The following is a 19,100-nucleotide window of genomic DNA, read 5'->3' as shown; positions in this document are numbered from 1 at the left end:
ATCTCATTGTTCATGGGTTCGAGCCCCGTGATGGGCTCTGTGCTGACAGCTCAGAGACTAGAACCTGCTTCAGATTGTGTGTCTCCCTCTCTCTCTGCCCCTCCCCCACTCATGCTCTGTTTGTCTGTTTCTCAAAAATAAATAAATGTTAAAAAAAACTTTAAAATAAGTAAATAAAAAACAAACACAGACTCATTAAGCAATGGGACAATTTCAAGTGGCCTAATTATATGTAATTGGAGTCCTTGGTGTGGGGAGGGGGAGGGATTACAAAAAACAGCAGCCAAAAGTTTTCCAAATTTGATGCAACTATAAATTCACAGATGCAAGAAGCTCAAGATAAAGATGCTTTAAGTATAAAAAAGCTGAAATAATTCATTATCAGCAGACCACATTACAAGTTATATGATAAATTCTTCGGAGTGCCTGGGTGGCTCAGTCAGTTAAGGATCCGACTCCAGCTCAGTTCACAATCTCACAGTTCAGAAGTTCGAGCCCCTCATCAGGCTCTGTGCTGACAGCTCAGAGCCTGGAGCCTGCTTCGAATTCTGTGTCTCCCTCTCTCTCTGCCCCTCCCCTGCTTGCACTCTGCCTCTCTCTCTCTCTCAAAAATTAATAAACATTAAAAAAAGAAAAACAAAGAAAAAGAAACTCTTCAAGCAGAGAAAAATAATACCAAATAGAAATAATGGGCATCTACAGGGAGAAATGCAGACTGGTGAAAATTGTAACAACATGGGTAAATACATAAAGTTGTTTTCTTACTATTCAAACCTCTTTGAAGATAATTGACTGTTAACAAAACTAAATAATTTTCTGTTGGATTTATAAAATAAATAAAAGCAAAATGTACAAAAACAGCACAAAGTTTGGGAGGAGACAAATGGGAATACAGTATTGTAAAATTCTTCTTCTACACATTGAATGGTTAAATGAAAGTAGGCTGTGATAAGATATATTATAAATGCTAAAGCAGCCATTAAAATAACAAAACAGTGACAGCTAATAAACAATAAAAGGAGATAAAACAGAACCACTGAAAGTATTCAGTTAATCAAAAAGAAAGAAAAGCAAAAGGAGGGAAAACAGATGGTACAAAGAGAAAATGGGATACCATAAGTAAAAAACAGATGTCATCAAATCAGATAAAAATGTAAGATCTGACAATATGCTGTCGACAAGGCACTCCAAACAAAAGGACACAAATAGATGAAAAGTAATGAATGGGGAAAAATATATACCATGATTACACTAATCACAAGAAAGCTAAAATGGCTTTATTAACATCAGACAATGTACATTTCAGAGTAACATATATTACCACAAATAAAGAAGGCCACTTCATAATGATAAAAGATTAATTCATTAAGAAGAAATTTAAAAATGCTAAATATTTAGGTACCTGTTAAGAAAATTTCAAAATATTTGAAGCAAAAGTGATATAATTACATGAATAAATAGACAAATATAAAATTATAGCTAAATATTTCAATATCTCTCTCAAGAATTGATAGAACATACTTAATAGTAAAAAACTAGATATTTTCCCCCCAAGATCACAGGATAGGTATCACTTGTAGTCACAATGTCCTGTCATTTCTTATCAATACAATAACAAACAAACAGATTAAGTAAATGTATGCAAATTGAAATGAAAGAGGTAAAACTGTCTTTATTCACAAACAACATGATCATCATCTATGTAGAAAAATCTAATGAAATATACAAAAAAACTTGTAGAAATGATTGAGTTTAGCAAAGTGCAAGATTCAGGGTTAATATAAAGAAATCAGTTACAGTTCTCTATACTAACATAATGGATGACCATAAATTTTAACTAAAAAATACCATTTATAATAGCATCAAAATATAAAATACAGATAAATTTGGTGAAAGACATGATAAATCTGTACAATGAAAACTACAAAACATTTCTGAAAGAAACCAAAGACCCTAAAACTGAAGATATATACTTTGTTCATGAGTTAGAAGTCACTAATTAACAATGTTAATTCTCTCTAAATTGACCTATATTAATGCAGTACAATTCAAATCAAAATTCTAAAAGACTATTTTATATAAATGTTTAAACTGCTGCTAAAATTCCCATGAAAGACCACCTTTGAAAATAAGGAACAAAAGGAAAGGATTGACCACCTTTGAAAATAAGGAACAAAGGGAAAGGATTGACAATACTGATTACAAGATTTCTTATAAAGCTGCAGTAGTCAAAACAATGTGGTATTGACATAAAAATAGAAAAATAGGCCAATGAATCAGTCCAGAATTAGACCCCACACATATATAGATAAATGATTTTCTACACTATATACAAAAGCTAACACAAAATAGATCACAGAGCTAAACGTAAAACCTAAAATTATAATGCTTCTAGGGGGAAAAAGAATAATGTTTTTTGTGTATGTGTGACTGTGGTGATGAGTTTTTAGATATGACATCAGAAGTGTGTGCTATGAGGGGCACCTGGGTGGCTCAGTAGGTTAAGCATCCAACTTTGGCTCAGGTCCTGATCTCTCAGTTCATGGGTTGGAGCCCCACGTCAGGCTCTGTGCTGACTGCTCAGAGCCTGGAGCCTGCTTCGGATTTCGGATTCTGTGTCTCCCTCTCTCTCTCTGCCTTTCCTTGTTCATGCTCTGTTTCTCTCTCTCTCTCTCTCTCTCTCTCTCCCAAAAATAAATAAGCATTAAAAACTTTTTTTAAAAAAGTGTGTGCTATGAAACAACAACTTGATAAACTGGACTTCACCAGTTAGAATGTTTGATGTTTTATAAAGATGCTTAAGAGAAGTAAAAGACAAGTCACAGACTGGGGGAAATGTAAAGTATATACCTGATAAAGGACTTACATGCAACATATATTTTAAAAAATTCAAACTCAACAATAACAAAACAAACAACCCAATGGAAAAGTGGCAATGATTTACAGATGGCAAATAAACACATGAAGAGATGCCAACATCACTATTGATTAGGGTAATACAAATTGAATCACAATGAGATACTACTACAGATCTACTAAAATGGCTAAAATAAAAAATACAGACTACACCAAATGTAGGCTAAGATGCCAAAAAAGTATCAGTCCCATACACTATTAGTGGAAATGTAAAATGGTACAACCATTCTGGAAGACAGTTTGGCAGTTAAAAAGTTAAATATATACCTCCAGTATGATCTAGCCATTTCATTCCTAAATATTTACACAGGAGGGGAAAAAAACCACATGTCCATACAAAGACTTATATGTTCATAGCAGCTGTATTTGTTTCCAATTCTGGAAACATCCTAAATGTCCAACAACAGGTGAATGGATAAACAAACTATGGCATAATTATATAATAGAATGTTACCTAGCAGTAAAAAGAATTAAGTTACTTATACATGCTGCAACATGGATGAATCTCAAAATAATTGTGCTGAGTAAAATAAGCCAGGCAAGAAAAGGAGTACATATTGTATGATTCTATTTATATAAAACTCTAGAAAATGCAAACTAATGTAGCATAAAGCATTTCAGTGGTTGCCTGGGAACTGGAGCAGGGAGTGACCAAGAGAGATGGGAATGAAGGATTTTAAAAGGGGTATAAGGAAACTTTTGGGGGTAATGAGTATGTTCACTATCTTGACTATGGTGTGGTTTTATGGGTGTGTACATGTCAAAACTTATCAAACTGTACACTTTTTAAATTTTGTAAGTTTATTTATTTTGAGAGAGAGAGACAGAGAGACAGAGAGAGTGAGCAGGGGAAGGGCAGAGAGAGAGAGGGAGAGAGAGAATCCCAAGCAGGCTCTGTGCTCACAAACTGAGATCATGACCTGAGCCGAAACCAAGAGCCAAAACGAAGTCGGACACTTAACTGACCTTAACCAACTAAGCCACCCAGATGCCCCTCAAACTGTATACTTTAAATGTGTGCCATTTATTGTATATCAATTACACATCACTAAACTATTAAACATTAAACTAAATACAGCTGAAGGCTGGAGGCAGAAAACACCTAAGTTCCTGTACCACAGGTCTTACATGGTTGAAATGTCCAAGGTCAGATGCTATGGCAGCCATGGAGGTGTGACGTTCAAATCTCCTTCACAAAAGCCTGCTGCTGGGGGCACAGCTGATTAACAGTGCCGGCTGCTGCCTCTCTGGCTCTACCACCATGTAAGCAGAAAGGTCACACTTGTGCAGGCTACCCCCAGCAAATGACTTAGTACTGACTCATTCCTGCCAATGTCGGAGTCTTCCAAGGAGCACCCTTTGCTTGGGGATGCTTCTTCGGACTGAACAAAACTTCCTCAGAACCACACTTCTGAATCAACACATTTCCTGGAAACAGGAATCCAAGATCTAATTAGATATCTAGAAGCTGACAGCCCGATGGGTTGGATGCTCCAATCACGGAGACATTCAACAAGATCCTAATCCTTCCAGATTTGGCAGGGATTGAAGGCCCTAAGGAGGTTATTCTGCTCACCTGCCACCCTGTGAGAACATATGGAGGACCCGTGAACGGATCTCCTTGGTTTTGGCTCCATAGACAACAGGGTTGACCACAGGTGGTAGTAGCAAATAGATATTAGCCATAATCACATGGAGCAGGGAGGTAGGGCCCCCCAGCCTGTGCACCACTGAGAGCCCAATGAGGGGCACATAGAAGACCAGAACAGCACAGAGATGGGAGATGCAGGTACTGAAAGCCTTGAGTGCTGCCCCCTGAGAACCCAGCTCCAACACAGTCTTCAGGATAAGAACGTAGGAGAAGCCAATGAAGAGGGAGTCCACACCCATGACTGATAGGATAATGAAGAGTCCATATACTACATTGACCCTGGTGTCAGAACAGGACAACTTCATAATATCTTGGTGCAGACAGAAGGAGTGTGTGACCATATGTGTTTGGCAGTATGACAACCGCTTCAGGATGAAGGGCAGAGGGAAGAAGAAAACAAATCCCCTGGTCAGGGCAGCTAGTCCAATCTTGGCCACAGTAGGCCCTGTGAGCACAGAAGCATGCCGCAGTGGATGACAGATGGCCACAAAGCGGTCAAAAGCCATAGCCAGCAGGACAGCTGACTCCATGGCTGACAGAGCATGGATAAGGAACATCTGGGCCAGACAAACATTGAATCCTATCTCCTGGATGCCTGTCAGGAAGAGGCTGGCCATCTTGGGCATGGTGACAGAAGACAGGACTAGGTCAATAGTGGAAAGCATGGCCAGGAAGAGGTACATGGGCTCATGCAGACGCCTTTCCACACGGATGATGAGGACAATGGCCAGGTTTCCCAGGGTGGCCATGGCATACATAAAGCACAGGGGGAAAGCCAGCCAAAAGTGTATGTCACGCCCCAGGCCAGGGATTCCCACCAGCAGGAAGTATGCTGGATGGACCAGAGTTCCATTTGGAGTGGCCCTGACAGGAACCAAGAGCTGAGGCTTCTGCATGCCAGGTCCAGGGTCTACATCAGGGAAAAGAAGAAACAGCATTAAGTCATAACTCAGAGGAGAGAAAGGACTTACAAGGAAGGGCACTGGAGTCATGATGGTAGCAAACAGAAGATTAAATACTTGCAATTCTGAACTCCAGCCTCTCTGTGCTCTGATTCTCTTTATACTCACTTCCCTGGAGATCCCATTAGTGTCAGTGTGTGACGGCCCACTCAGAAAACATGCAACAGCTCTTCTTTGCCAGAGCCGAAGCTGTGGACTGGGACACTGCTCTTAACTACTTCTCCAACACAGCAGACCTGCCCAGAAGGTTCCACACTGACCCTAGCTCTTCTAGTGCACGTGAGGTTATGGTTGGTTTGGGTCCAGAGTGTGAGGCTTAGCCTGCAGTTGCCTTTAAGACCCACCCTAGTCTGAACCCCAGAAAGCAGGGGTTCGGTCTGGTACTGGCTTCAAGAGACAGACTTGTGTTTAGGCCCAAGGAGCATTTCTCAAACTTCCCTGAAAGACTCATCTGAAGCAGTTATTGAGAAGACAATCCCCCATGTCTCACTCCAGGCCCAGAGAATCAGAATTTCCAGGGCAGGAAGTCGAGGAATCTGATTAAGGACAGTATCCCTTCTCCCCTGGTGATTTTTGTTTTAATCAAAGAAATTTGTGGAAAGCAGTTCTGGTGTTCTGGGAGGTAGGGAGATGGGGCTAAAGAAAGATTATCATTTTCAGCCCCCAACAAAGAATAGAACAGAATTTTTCATCAGGATCTCTGGACACCTGCATGACAGTCAGTCCCAGATTGTGCTTGGGTGGGGTATGACACAGAAACCAGATGCAGCTGAGACGTGGAAAGAAAAGCAGTCCATGCTGCTGCTGGTGCTAGGGGGTGAACACAGGCACATCCCCCCTTTCTGCCACTCCTCTCCCTGGTGATCACATAACCACCAGGCTCAACTTCCTTTCTCTCACATACAACCCTGTGCTAAGCTTCTGTCCTGAAAACCAACCCTATAACCTGCTGCCTCCTCATTTTTCTACTTGGATAGCCTATGGGCTTACGCTCATCTCGTCCCAAATAGAACCTCTTCCAAATCCAGTTCAGGGCAGCTACTCCCATCTTTATTTTTCTTCTTTTACCTCCACACGTGATTTTACTTTTCCAACTACTCTATGATGACCTCTCCTCTTGTTTAATACACCCGCCTTCCCTCCCAACCTCATTATATCATCCACTCTGCTCTTATTATGAAATGAGCTTTCTAACTCACCCCCCTGCCTCTACACCCAGATATTTCAATCTACCTTCTGCATCACTGCCATCTAAACAGCAAAACCAGACATATCAGGTTCTGTCTAGCAAGTTACTGGTGGCTCCCATAGCCCTCTAAGTTGAAACCACTTGGGCTGCATTCAAGGCCCTTTACTGGGTGGCTCCAACTTCACTTTACAGCGCAGCTTCTCAATTTCCTTTTTCATTACTAATCACCACCACCACACATGTATTTGTCCCACACACATAATTTCCTTGGATAAATTCATTCCCCTTGCCTTGTCTCTTCAGTGAAGTGTAGGAGGCTGGAACCGGGGATTCCTTCCTGGCTCCAGCGATAGACAAAGTTTGGAATGGGCCTCACAGTGTTTGAAGAAAATCCTCTCTGGGTAGATCACTGAACAAGGTCTGGGATCCCGGGCCGCTGTAATCTGGGAAGTGCGTGCACAGACCTCTCCAAGCAGCCAAGCAAGCTGAGCAGAGGCCGGCTTCCCCCAGCAATCAATTGTGGCTGGATCTCCTGGTCTAGCTCCCCGCTCTGGGCTGAGCCTGGCTCACTCACCAATAGTGCCTCCGCCCAAGGCCACCGCGCAAATATAGTTTCTCCGGGGCTCTGGGGAGCGTGAGGGATGATGAAGGATGAATTCCTCAGGGCTCCCTAAGAAGCCGCACTTCACTCAGGCAGCCAAGGAAAACTGCGCCCTAAACTCCTACCCAAAGTAGCTTCGCTCTATTACCATTTATCCTAAGGCTCAGGAGACTGAAGGGAAGGCAAGTGCCATGGGATAGAGAAGGGATGATCTGTGCTGGAAAAAAAGGAGCAACTGAACGGAGGCAACAGCATGCACCAGAAAGCGCAAAGCCGCTGATAATCTTGCTCAGGCTCCCAAATTCCCTATCCAAGGGTGGTGGGGGAGCACACGGTGAAGCCTCTTGCTTCTTGATGCTGCCCCCTCGTGGTCTGGTGGGGAAGCTGCAGCCTCGTGGATGATGGGCTGTGGCTCTGAGGATGACTCTTCAAGGACCAAGGACCTAACTCCTTGGTCTTGAATTTGAACCCCTTCCATTGCATCTTAGCTCTCCTTTCCTTTCAAACTAACCCTTTCTTCTTTGATCCACTAATCATAGCTCACTTGTCCCCCCAGAAATGGGACAATGTACGATGGTTCTTTAAATGTGGGGCTCTGTCAGGAAACATTTGTGTCCAAACTGGGGTCCAACTATTTGCTCATGGTACAACTAGGCTTAACCTCAGTTTGACGAAAAATAAAATGAGATATTAGCAATTCTCCAGTGAATGTTCGTGTTCATTATTATTACTCAAAACAACTGGAAGAGCCAATGAAGTATGAGGAAATTTGGCTGAGATACTGCTACAACAGTCAGAGGAAGAAAATACATTGGGAAGAAGGAGTGGAAAGCAGTACAGAAGGCTTCTGGGAGATCAAGCACTGTAGGGCTGAAAGTAAAAAAAATTCACTTGATACCTTGAGAAAGGCTTGTGGGAAGAGAATCTTGAATGCAGCAAGTAAGGAGTAAGTGGGTTGAAAGGAAAGGGAGAAAGTGGATGTAGACATCTCTTTGAAGAGGTTTGCATGTGAAGAGAAGGACTGAAATGGGCAATACATGTAGAATCGATAGTTCTAAGGAGTTTTTAAATGTGTATTTTGGAGGTACAAGAGATTGAACACAAGTACATGTGATGGAGTTAGTGCAGAAGGCTCCATGTTCTCAATATTCATAGAGTTCAGATCATTTAGGGCCTCCTAAGCCAAGAATTTGAGTATATCCTCAGCCAGAGCTCTCCATTGTTGGGTGGACCCTTTAACGTTGTTTGCATTGAATTTCAATTTTCTGATTTGTTTTCTTTATTTCTTATGAAAAATACTGGAACAATACTATAGGGATATGCTATTATTTTTAAAGTCATATCATGGTCTATCTTACTCTGGAAGATACTATTCTTATTCTTCTAACAAGTGAAAAAATGTTTGAAAAGTTCCTGTGAAAAATCCCCATTCAAAAATTGTGGCAGTTTGGTCCTTGCTGTTGCTACCAAAAAATTAAGGGGACCTTCTCATTAAACATGCCTCAACTGAAGTAATAAATAGAGTTGAGAATTATGAATTAACATCAACAAAAGGACAGGTATTAAGAGTGAATGAAAGAGGACCATAAATCTCCTCTTAAAATATGTGCATCAGTATCCATCCCCCCTGTAAAAATAGACAAAAGATCTCATCATGAGCATGAAAAATAATCTCATAATGTTAAATGCTTTAAGTGAAATAAAAAGAAAAGAGAAAATTAGTCCCACCAAGATTAGGGTCAGGAAAGGTCTTCCTAAGGAAGAATGTTTAAACAGATACCTGAAGCTAAAAATTCATCAGAACCAGGGAGTGGGATGAGTATTCTTACTATGGAGAAAAACATATGAAAGCTGACGGGCGAGAGAAAGCATGACACATTGAAGTGGTGAGATAATTTCACTGCATCTGGGACTTAGCAGGCAAAAGATGGAGGTAGAGTGTTTGGAGATGGGGATGGAGAGGTGCACCAAGTTGGCTCATGGAGTCCTTATGAGCTGGTTTGGGGAGTATGAACTTCATCCTGGCATTCTAACATCAATGAGAAGATGCTACAGACTGACTCATGTTTGAAAGATCATACTAGCCACAGCATGGACAGTAATTGGTAGGAAAGATCTTAAGTGGGGCCGATCAGTGAAAAAGTTATTCCGATCACCTAGACAAGAGATTATCTTGGCTTAAACTGGAGTAAAGGCAAAGGAGATGCAGAAAAATCTACAAGGAAATCCCTCCAGTAAGAAAGTGTTCTCTTGTTTCCAAGGTATTCAAATTCCATTTGCAAATGAGTAATGCCATTGTTTTTTTGTTAAAAGATAGTGATGGATGTATTGATACAGAGCCACAAATACTCACATTGAAAGAAAGCATGGTTTTACCTGAAGATAAAAATGATTTCTTGTGTTAACAACCTGTAATAAGGCAAGAAAAAGAAACATATCATATGAAATTTAGAAAAAATAATTAATCATTATTTGTGGATTAGTGATGGTATATGTATAAAAATCCAAAAGAATCCATTCGTAAGTAATTTGAATTAATAAGTAACTACATAAAGGTTACCAATTAGATAATTAGAATTAATAAGTATATAAAGGTTGCTGAATACAGGTTAATGGACAAAATTCCAGTGTATTTATTTATAAAATAGACATGATTTTTTTTAAATCATTTACAATGGCATAGAAAAATCACATGTCTAAGAGTAAATCTAACAAAAGATATAGAGGACCTTCTACATAGAAAACCAGAAAGCATCCTTAAGAGAAACTGAAGAAGACCTAAAATAAATGGGGGGGAGGGGGGAGAACCTATGTTCCTTTATAGGAAAAGTCAATAATGTGAAGAATTTAATTATCTCCCCAAATTTTTCTACAGATTCAATGCAATCTTAATAATATCCTAAAAGCTCATTTTGCAGAACCTGATAAGTTTAATTAAAAATTTATAGCAAAATATAAATGGTTAAAAATAGCCACAACACTCTTAAAGAATAGAACTAACATGCGGGGTGCCTGGGTGGCTCAGTCAGTTGAGAGCCCAACCTCGGCTCAGGTCATGATCTCACGGGTTCATGGGTTCGAGCCCCACATGAGGCTCTGTGCTGACAGCTCAGAGCCTGAAGCCTGCTTCAGATTCTGTGTTTCCCTCTCTCTCTTCCCCTCCCCTGCTCGTGCTCTGTCTCTCTTTCAAAAATAAATAAACATTAAAAAAAAAATAGAGCCAACATGGGAAAACTTGATAGATCAAATATCAAGACTTATTATGAAGCTATAATAATTATGAAAGTGTGATACTGGTGCAGGATGGACAACTGGGCCAATGCTAGAAATAAAAGCCCAGAAGCACACCTACTGATTTACAGCCAGTTGTTATATGACAATGGTAGCACTATGTGACAATGAGGAAAGCGCCCACATGCAAGTGGGGGGGGGGGGGGAGTGGGGGTGGCAGACAGAGAGGAAGACTGAGAGAATCCCAAGCAGACTCTGAGCTGTCAGCACGGAGCCGGGGCAGAGCTGGATCCTACCAACTATGAGATCATGACTTGAACAGAAATCAAGAGTCTGACACTTAACCGACTGAGCCACCCAGGCACCCCAAGGAAAGGAGGCTACTTTTAATAAGTGGTACCAGAACTGCTGAATATCCATATGGAAAAAGTTAAACTTGAACCCTGATCTCATACCACTCACAAATATCAATTTTTTGTAAACAGAAGTATAAAAGGCAAAGCAATTAAATTTTCCAAAGTAATATAAAAGAATATTTTCATGACCTCGGGTAAAGATTGATTTCTTAATGCCAGCTAATTCATTCATGAATATTTACTTATATGTGACACGTACTCTTCTAATTGATGGAAATATATCAGTGAACAGAACAGGTAAATGCTTTTGTGGAGCTTACATGCTAGCCACTATGATTTAGCATTACTTTGCAAGTATATCTGTCTAGATGCATGCCAAATAGTTTCATTTTTCTTAGGGTTCAGAAATTTCATCCAAAATTATCTAGGTATGGATCTTTCATTTTATGAATGAGCAAGCATCTTTAAACTTGGGTCTTTAGCTTATGGAAATTTTTTCCTAGTTATTTCCTTGACTATTGTTCATTCCATCTATTCCATCCCCTCCTTTCTTTCCTGCTGGAATGCTTATATTTGCCCTCCATGTCTCTTGTCTTTTCTTGACCAAGTTTATACATTTGCTGAAAAACAAAGAACTATGCATGATAGACTTGAACTATTTACCCAGAACACTGTTGCAAAAAGAAATGGCTACTCTGCTTCTATTCAGTTTCTTTCTTTCTTTTTCTTTCTTTCTTTCTTTTTCTCTTCTTTTTTTTTCTTTTTTCTTTTCTCTTTTCTCTTCTTTTCTTTCCTTTTCTTTTCTTTTCTCTTTTAATTTACACCTCAGAGTTTTAGGGATTCAAGAAAATGCTCCTATCTCTTCCCCCTCTTGGTACAAAACCAACTAAACTTTCCCTACAAAATTTGCACACTCTGCTTTATTGTCATTATTTCTAACAAGTTGCCATTGTTTACACATTGCTTTTCTTCTATAGCCATCTTTTTATTTTAAGACAGGATTTTCTCAGCTCTCACTGATGTTACACATTCATTTTTTTTAAGGTTCTCTCGTTTCTTCCCTGTTTTTTACTGGGCCATTTGATTTCTCATATTTGTTATCTTTTTTTCAAGCTCTGATATTTTTCCACATTACTAGCTTCCTTTTATCTGCTCATGGTTATGAATTATGGTTTGATAAATCACTGGTCTTAGCTGACGCAGGTTCTCATAATGTTCTGCCTTTTCAGTGAACAGTAGGTTGGGCCTTTTCTTAGGAAGGTTATGAGAAATAGCCCAGGTAAGCTGGCCAGAACACCCATGGAGACATGAGGCAGAGTTCTTTCCACAGGTGTCAAATACTGGAGGCTCTGAAGTGGGGGCTTCCAACATGGTTTCATGAGAGCTTTCCCCCAAAGGAGGTCAGCTGCTTTCTACCATATTCTCAATAGATTCACAGGAATCCCAAATTTTAGAATGAATTTTCCTCTCTTTTGTGTGACAGGATCGTATATTCTTGTTAAATTTTATTTTCTTAGTTGAATTTTTTGACATACAAAGTTAGAAAGTGGAAATCAAAGTTATGTTGCCATCTTCCCAAAACCCTCTTGGATGCAATGTTGAATCTTGATCTTCCCTTAGCATTATTTCACAATGGCCTTCTTTTTACTGCACAGTCTTGCATGGTACAGAGCTCTAACTTCTAAGACCATGTTTCACAGTGCTGGCTGAATAACTATCACTGAGGGCAGTATTTCAAAGCTCTAAATCATCTATTATTCTCATGCATACTCACAATTGATAAAAATGATCTTAAAAGTTGGGGGGTCAAACCCTAAAAGACTTTAAGGGAAACTGTGCCTGATCACAGTATACCCATAAGAATCTTATATATTGCTGGAAAGAGCAATGGGCACAATGAAGACTGAAATTCCTTAGTGTGGAATTTTTTGTTAATGGAAGAAAAAAGGGATTATAAGTATCACTGAACAGGTATACATATTTTCTTGATTTCAAACTCTTCAAATCACACTGGGGTACATAAGCTCATGAGTGACCATTTGGTAATAAACTTTGTGGCTAAACAATTTACTGAAAATTCCAAGTCCCTGTTCCCTGGTATACTTTCATATCTAAACATGTCAGTCTCCATCTTAAAATTTCACTGTGGCTTCAGATAAAGTCAAAACTCAAACTTCTTAGCAAGGAGAATGAGCCCTGCATGATCTGGTGCCTGCTGATCTCTCCAGAATCTCTCTTCTTATTCATGTTCTTATTCATGTTCTATGGGACCTCTGTGGCTTTGCAGGAATATCTTTTTGAGTCTATATATGACTATTTCCAGGCAGAATTAGAACTCCATTTTTACTGTTTATACTGTATTAATCATCTGTGTCCTTCAGGTCACATCTCTGCAGACTGGGGAAGGAGCATAGGACTATCCCACTTCGCAAGACCATTTGTAGGCAGAGCAAAGCCCCTCATATTTAGGTCTCAAACTGAAAATGGTACCACATACATAAGATCTTGATTTGTGGAGTCAGGGATTTGCCTTGGAAGGCAGGGAACCTCTCCATTACATCAAATGGTAAGAGTGGAGTAATTCTAAGTGGGCCAAGGGTGAATTAACCCCAAAGTAGCTAGAGATTTAGTGAGGTTATTTTAGGCCTCTAAGATGTTACTACAATGAAGTAGTAAATAGCACTATATAATATGTTTCCCCAAATTTTGGTGGTTTTCTTCTCCTTCTCCTTCTTTGTAATCTCCTTTAAGTTGTATCCAGGATGGAGGTAGAACTAACTTCTAAGGAACTGCATATCTTGTCCAAAATCTGTCTCTGAACATTGACTATGCATCAAAAATCACACTTGGTTCATTTATTAGTTACACCCTAATCAAAGCTGTGTATTTCAGAGATCTGTAATGTGGTTCCAAGAATAATAAATGTCATTAGTAAGCAGATAAAGAAGCAACCTTATTTTGAATTGCAGGGGGGCAAGAGCTGTGAATAAAATTACCATAAATCCTTAGGCCAATAAATAATTAAAAGAAATCTATAACAAGAATGTCATTGCTTTGGGTGGTGCCTGGATGGCTCAGTTCATTGGGCATCTGACTCTTGATTTTGGCTCAGGTGATGATCTCACAGTTCATGAGTTAGAGCCTCGCATCGGGCTCTGCACTGACAAAATAGAGCCTGCTAGAGATTCTCTCTCTCCCTCTCTCTCTGCCCACCCCCCACTCTCAAAATAAATAAATAAACATTTTTTTAAAAGAATGCTATTGCTTTGGTAATCAATTGGCTTAGAAACAATAGTGGCAGCTGTATACTCATCCATCTTAGCAGGTAAAATAGTGACAGTGTGTATTAATGAAGAGAGAGAGGGATACCTATGAACTTTAGAAATGGTAATAGACAAACTAAGGGTGTGTCAGGAATTGAAGGAGGAGAGTATCCTCCTTTGGAGTTGAGTTGAAAAAGCAAATGAGGGAGCACTAGAGAACATTTTGATCCAGTAAATGTGTTGCTCATACAAGTGGTAGAGAAGATATGTTGCTAATGTTAGAAGTTTAAAAAAACAACAATCTGGACCTGCTTGAAATGATAGGAAGCAAAAAAAAGAGGGAAATGCAATAGTAAAGGAAGTTAGAGTCATAGCTTACTAACCATGAACAGAGGTGACAACATTTATAGAAGTTCTGGAAAATACAAAAGCTTGATGAGAAAAAGCAAGAATATAGGAAGACATAGCTATACCAAAATAGGCCTCTCTGGGTCCCAGAAAGCTTAGGTTCTGGAAGAAAATAGTAGCTCTGGTTCAGGAACTAGCTGTCATGATTTGTCTAGCTCGTGAATGTAAAGAATAATGAAAAACCTCCCAAGAAGGCCAGACTCACAGGAATCCCAGGCCAGTAAGTAGCTGCGGTAGCCACTTTGGAGAGAGCTGGAGTCTTTAGAATCCCACAGCAGATACAGAGAAATACAAAGAAAAAAGCAGATAACAAGGACTGTGGGAAATGTTGGGCCCTCACCTTTGCTTGAAATTTGTTTTTGTTGAATATCATGCATCCTGCTCAAAAGAAAGTAGATAGTGTATCCTTAGATAAGGCATACTCTCAATGCTGCATATGGGATGGTTGGAAAGTATGGGGACAAAGGAAAGGGAAAGGAAAATGTAGCGGTTTTATAACATACATACTGATAATTAGGAGAAGAATGATACACTGAAAATTTCTAAATTGAGAAAACAAAAGTTTTTCATATACCATTCTCCTCAAAAAGAAGACTGTTTATATAAATATTTTTTTTCACCTCACATTCTGTGGGAATCAGCATCACTCCCAACTTCTTAATTAGAGACACTCCTGAGTCTAGCTCTAGACACTAAATAGACACATTTTGACAAAGAGAACAATTTTGAAAACTTGAAACCATCAATCTTTTGTTTTTTCCCTCATTTTTTCCTTTCTGCCTCCTCCATAAATAAGATTATATTTCTCTTTAAGGACCTATGATGGCAATGTGGCTCTGAACTTCTTTTTGACTAGGGAAATGCTATTGTACAACATGGTGACTACATTTTGTTCTGAGAATTCATGTGTGTTTTCTAAATTTTATGAATATAGAGTTAGTGTTTGTGGTGGAAATTTGTCATTCATTGCAGCCACTCATCATTGGATTGATCTTTCTGTGTTTGAGGAATTTCCCTCCTTATGATTCTACATCTCCCCAAGATGAAAACCATAAAGTCACCTTCATGGCTAATTAATTGGTTTTTCTACCATAACAAAAACTCCAAAATCACAGGAGCTTACAACAAACATTTTTTATTCATTTGTTATGGCCTTGGCTGCAGGTAGTCTGCTGGGACTCTGATCCACAGGTCTTCTCATCCAGGACTCAAGCTGAAGGGGGAGTTCCTTTCTGGGACATGTCTTTACTGTGGCAGAGGGATAATACGAAGAAGTAGTGTGAGCGTATCTCATAAATGGTCTGTAGGAAACTGAAACATTTCCTTAGCTCCCATTCCAATGATCCATGACAGCCACATTGCCAAATCTGATAATGGCCTGGGGAAATATTCTCCATCTCTCAGGAGGCACTGTGAGTCATAAGACCTTGGATGGGGTTGAACACTGCCCTAACAAGAAAATAGATGAGAACAATATTCCAATCTACTACTGTGTGTGGAAGCATGTGATCTAAATGCTGTCAATCATGCAAACCTGCAAGAAGTAGATTCAGAAGCTGAGAACATAAAAAAGCAGATGCCACACTGAATCATTCAGGTGAAAATTATTAATAGAAGAATCCATCTTCCAGAGAAAGCAGAGGTAGAGATTCTAGTGACAGTTTCTAGTGCCAATATGGGAAGTAAAATATGAGCTGGTTATGTTCAATGGAGGTAGTAGTGACATTTCTACAGAGTAATTTAATGATGTTCCTGCCTGCATCACCAATGAGCTACCTAATACTGCTTAGTAAGTCCTTTCTCTGATTAAAATATGTTTCTGATACTTTCAACCCCTACTATTAGTCAGCATTTTGGCTGGCTGGTTCCTAACTCAACCTTCTGCTACCCATGTCCAAGGCAATGAGTTTGGCCAAATCCCTCTAAACTCTATTATGCTCTGATAAAGCAACTACATCAATTTAATCTTTTCTACTATAGAAATATGCCTTCTTTTCCATCACCTGCTGAATAATTCCACAATTACATAGTTGGCCACAAAATATTTTCCCGAAGCAAGGTTGTAATGGCATTTAAAAAATAAATTCTCGGGGCACCTGGGTGGCTCATTCGGTTAAGCGTCCAACGTCAGCTCAGGGTCATGATCTCACAGCTTGTGGGTTCGAGCCCCGCGTCGGGCTCTGTGCTGACAGCTCCGAACCTGGAGCCTGCTTTGGATTCTGTGTCTCCCTCTCTCTCTGCCCTTCCCCCGCTCATGCTCTGTCTCTCTCTCAAAAGTAAATAAACATTAAAAAAAACTTTTTAAAATAAATTCTTATACATTGTGGTCATAAAATAATATCAAGCCTAAAAAAAATTACAGTTGACCCTTGAACAATGTGGGGGTTAAGGGCATTAGCCACCCCATACACCCTGCACAAATACCCACATTTAACTTTTGACTCCCCCAAAACTTAACTACTAATACCCTACTGTTAGCCAGAAGCCTTACCAATAACATAAACAGCCGACTGACACAGATTTTGTATGTTACATGTATTATACACTGTATTATTCTTACAATAAACTAAACTAGAGGAGAGAAAACGTTATTAGGTAAATTATAAGGAGAAGATAATACACTTACAGTAGTATAGTGTAAAAAACCCAGGTATAAGTGGACCTGCACTATTCAAATTCATGCTGTTCAAGGGTCAACTGTACTCCTATATTTAAAACTTCACTTATGGTGATCATAGCATAACATACAAACTTGTCGAATCACTGTGTTGTATACCTGAAACTAATGCAATGTTGTGTGTCAACTAGACTTCGATTTAATAAAAAGAAAAAAAAACCTAATTCAACAATTTCTGGAGAAAACTACATTCAAAACTGTAGTTATAGTTTATTTAATGACAATGAAAGCATCATTACAATTTATGGGATATATAGCCTGACACAAATTTAGAGAAAACTTTATACGCCCAATAAATAAACTAAAAACTAATGCAAAAAGTGAAAAAAAAGAAAAGAAAATGGGCAAAAGTAAAATAAAGAGTAATATAATAGGAATAACATCAGGAAAAAAGAAAGTTAAAATAACCATAAATTAACAGCCTCCTTGAGTGAAATGACAAATTAGACCTTTAGCAATAAAGGTAAGTCTCTCAGGGGAAAAAAAAAAAAAAAAGTAGTGGTAAATGCATAATATTAGCTATCATAATCAAGAAAAAGTCTAGAAATGAAGAAAACTCAAAATTAAGATAATACGTTTAATTTGGATTGCTGGACCCAATTTCAACCTGTGAAGGAGTGGAAGAGGTTTTTCCACAGGAACAAGCAATTCTCAAACACATACAGGGCGAGAATTCAACTCAGTTCTAACACTATCCACCCCAAAACAAGCATCAGATCCATAGGTTAAGGGTTCAGTCCTACAAGACCGGCCCCCCTCTACCCCCCCCCAGCCCCCCAACACACACACAGGTTGTTACCTGTGCTACTACCTACTGGCTATAAACCAGAGGTCCTCTTTGGGTTCAACTAATTTGCTAGAGCAGTTCACAAAACTGGATTACTGATTTATCATTAAAGCATATAACTCGGAAACAGCCATATGAAAGAGATGCACAGGGCAAGCTACAGAAAAGGACACAAAGGGGGCGCCTGGGTGGCGCAGTCGGTTAAGCGTCCGACTTCAACCAGGTCACGATCTCGCGGTCCGTGAGTTCGAGCCCCGCTTCAGGCTCTGGGCTGATGGCTCGGAGCCTGGAGCCTGTTTCCGATTCTGTGTCTCCCTCTCTCTCTGCCCCTCCCCCGTTCATGCTCTGTCTCTCTCTGTCCCAAAAATAAATAAAAAACGTTGAAAAAAAAAAATTTTTTTAAAAATAAAAAAAAATAAAAAATAAAATAAAAAAAAAAAAAGAAAAGGACACAAAGTTTCCATTTCCTCTCCAGGGGCGGGACTCTCCCAGAACCTCCACACATTCACCAACCCAGAAACTCTCCCAACTCTGTCCTCTTGGGTTTTTATGGAGGCTTCATTACAGAGGCATGACTGATTAAATAAATCTTTGGCCACCAGTGATTGATTCAACCTCTAACCCTTCTCTCTTCCCCTGGTGATCAGAGGTAGGCCAGAGGGCAAGACTGAAACTTACAGCCCTCTAAAAAACCTGTAGGTTTTCTTGGCAACCAGCCCCCATCCTTAGGTGAGGTCCAAAAGTCATCTCATTAACATAACAATAGACGCCTTTGTGGCTCTCATCACAGAGAAAATTCCAAAGGTTTTAGGAGCCAAACATAGGAAAGACCAAACATATATTTCTTATTATAAATCACAATATCACAACTTTGCATAATTGTACATTCATAAATCATGGAAACACTGATACTGAGGAAAACTACTTACTGAAACATTCAAAATTTAAAGAAATCTAAATAGATACCAATACAATGAACTGTAAAGCTATTTCGTATTATTTTTTAATCCAACATAACACGAAGATCAAAACCATTAACAGTATTTGTATGACTCGTTC

At 39.4% G+C, this 19,100-nt stretch overlaps 1 protein-coding gene across 1 annotated transcript; it reads right to left on the bottom strand.

The window, feature by feature from the left end:
* Positions 1 to 3,299: 3,299 nt before the first annotated feature.
* On the bottom strand, positions 3,300 to 5,999 carry LOC131488584 (olfactory receptor 51D1). Its single transcript, XM_058690448.1, has one exon. The coding sequence runs from the start codon at positions 5,557 to 5,559 to the stop codon at positions 4,489 to 4,491; it is 1,071 nt and encodes a 356-aa protein (XP_058546431.1). The 5' UTR covers positions 5,560 to 5,999; the 3' UTR covers positions 3,300 to 4,488.
* Positions 6,000 to 19,100: the final 13,101 nt, after the last annotated feature.

Source organism: Neofelis nebulosa, chromosome 10, assembly GCF_028018385.1.
Source record: "Neofelis nebulosa isolate mNeoNeb1 chromosome 10, mNeoNeb1.pri, whole genome shotgun sequence".
Lineage (NCBI taxonomy): Eukaryota > Metazoa > Chordata > Mammalia > Carnivora > Felidae > Neofelis > Neofelis nebulosa.
This window is presented reverse-complemented; position numbering and strand designations above follow the sequence as displayed.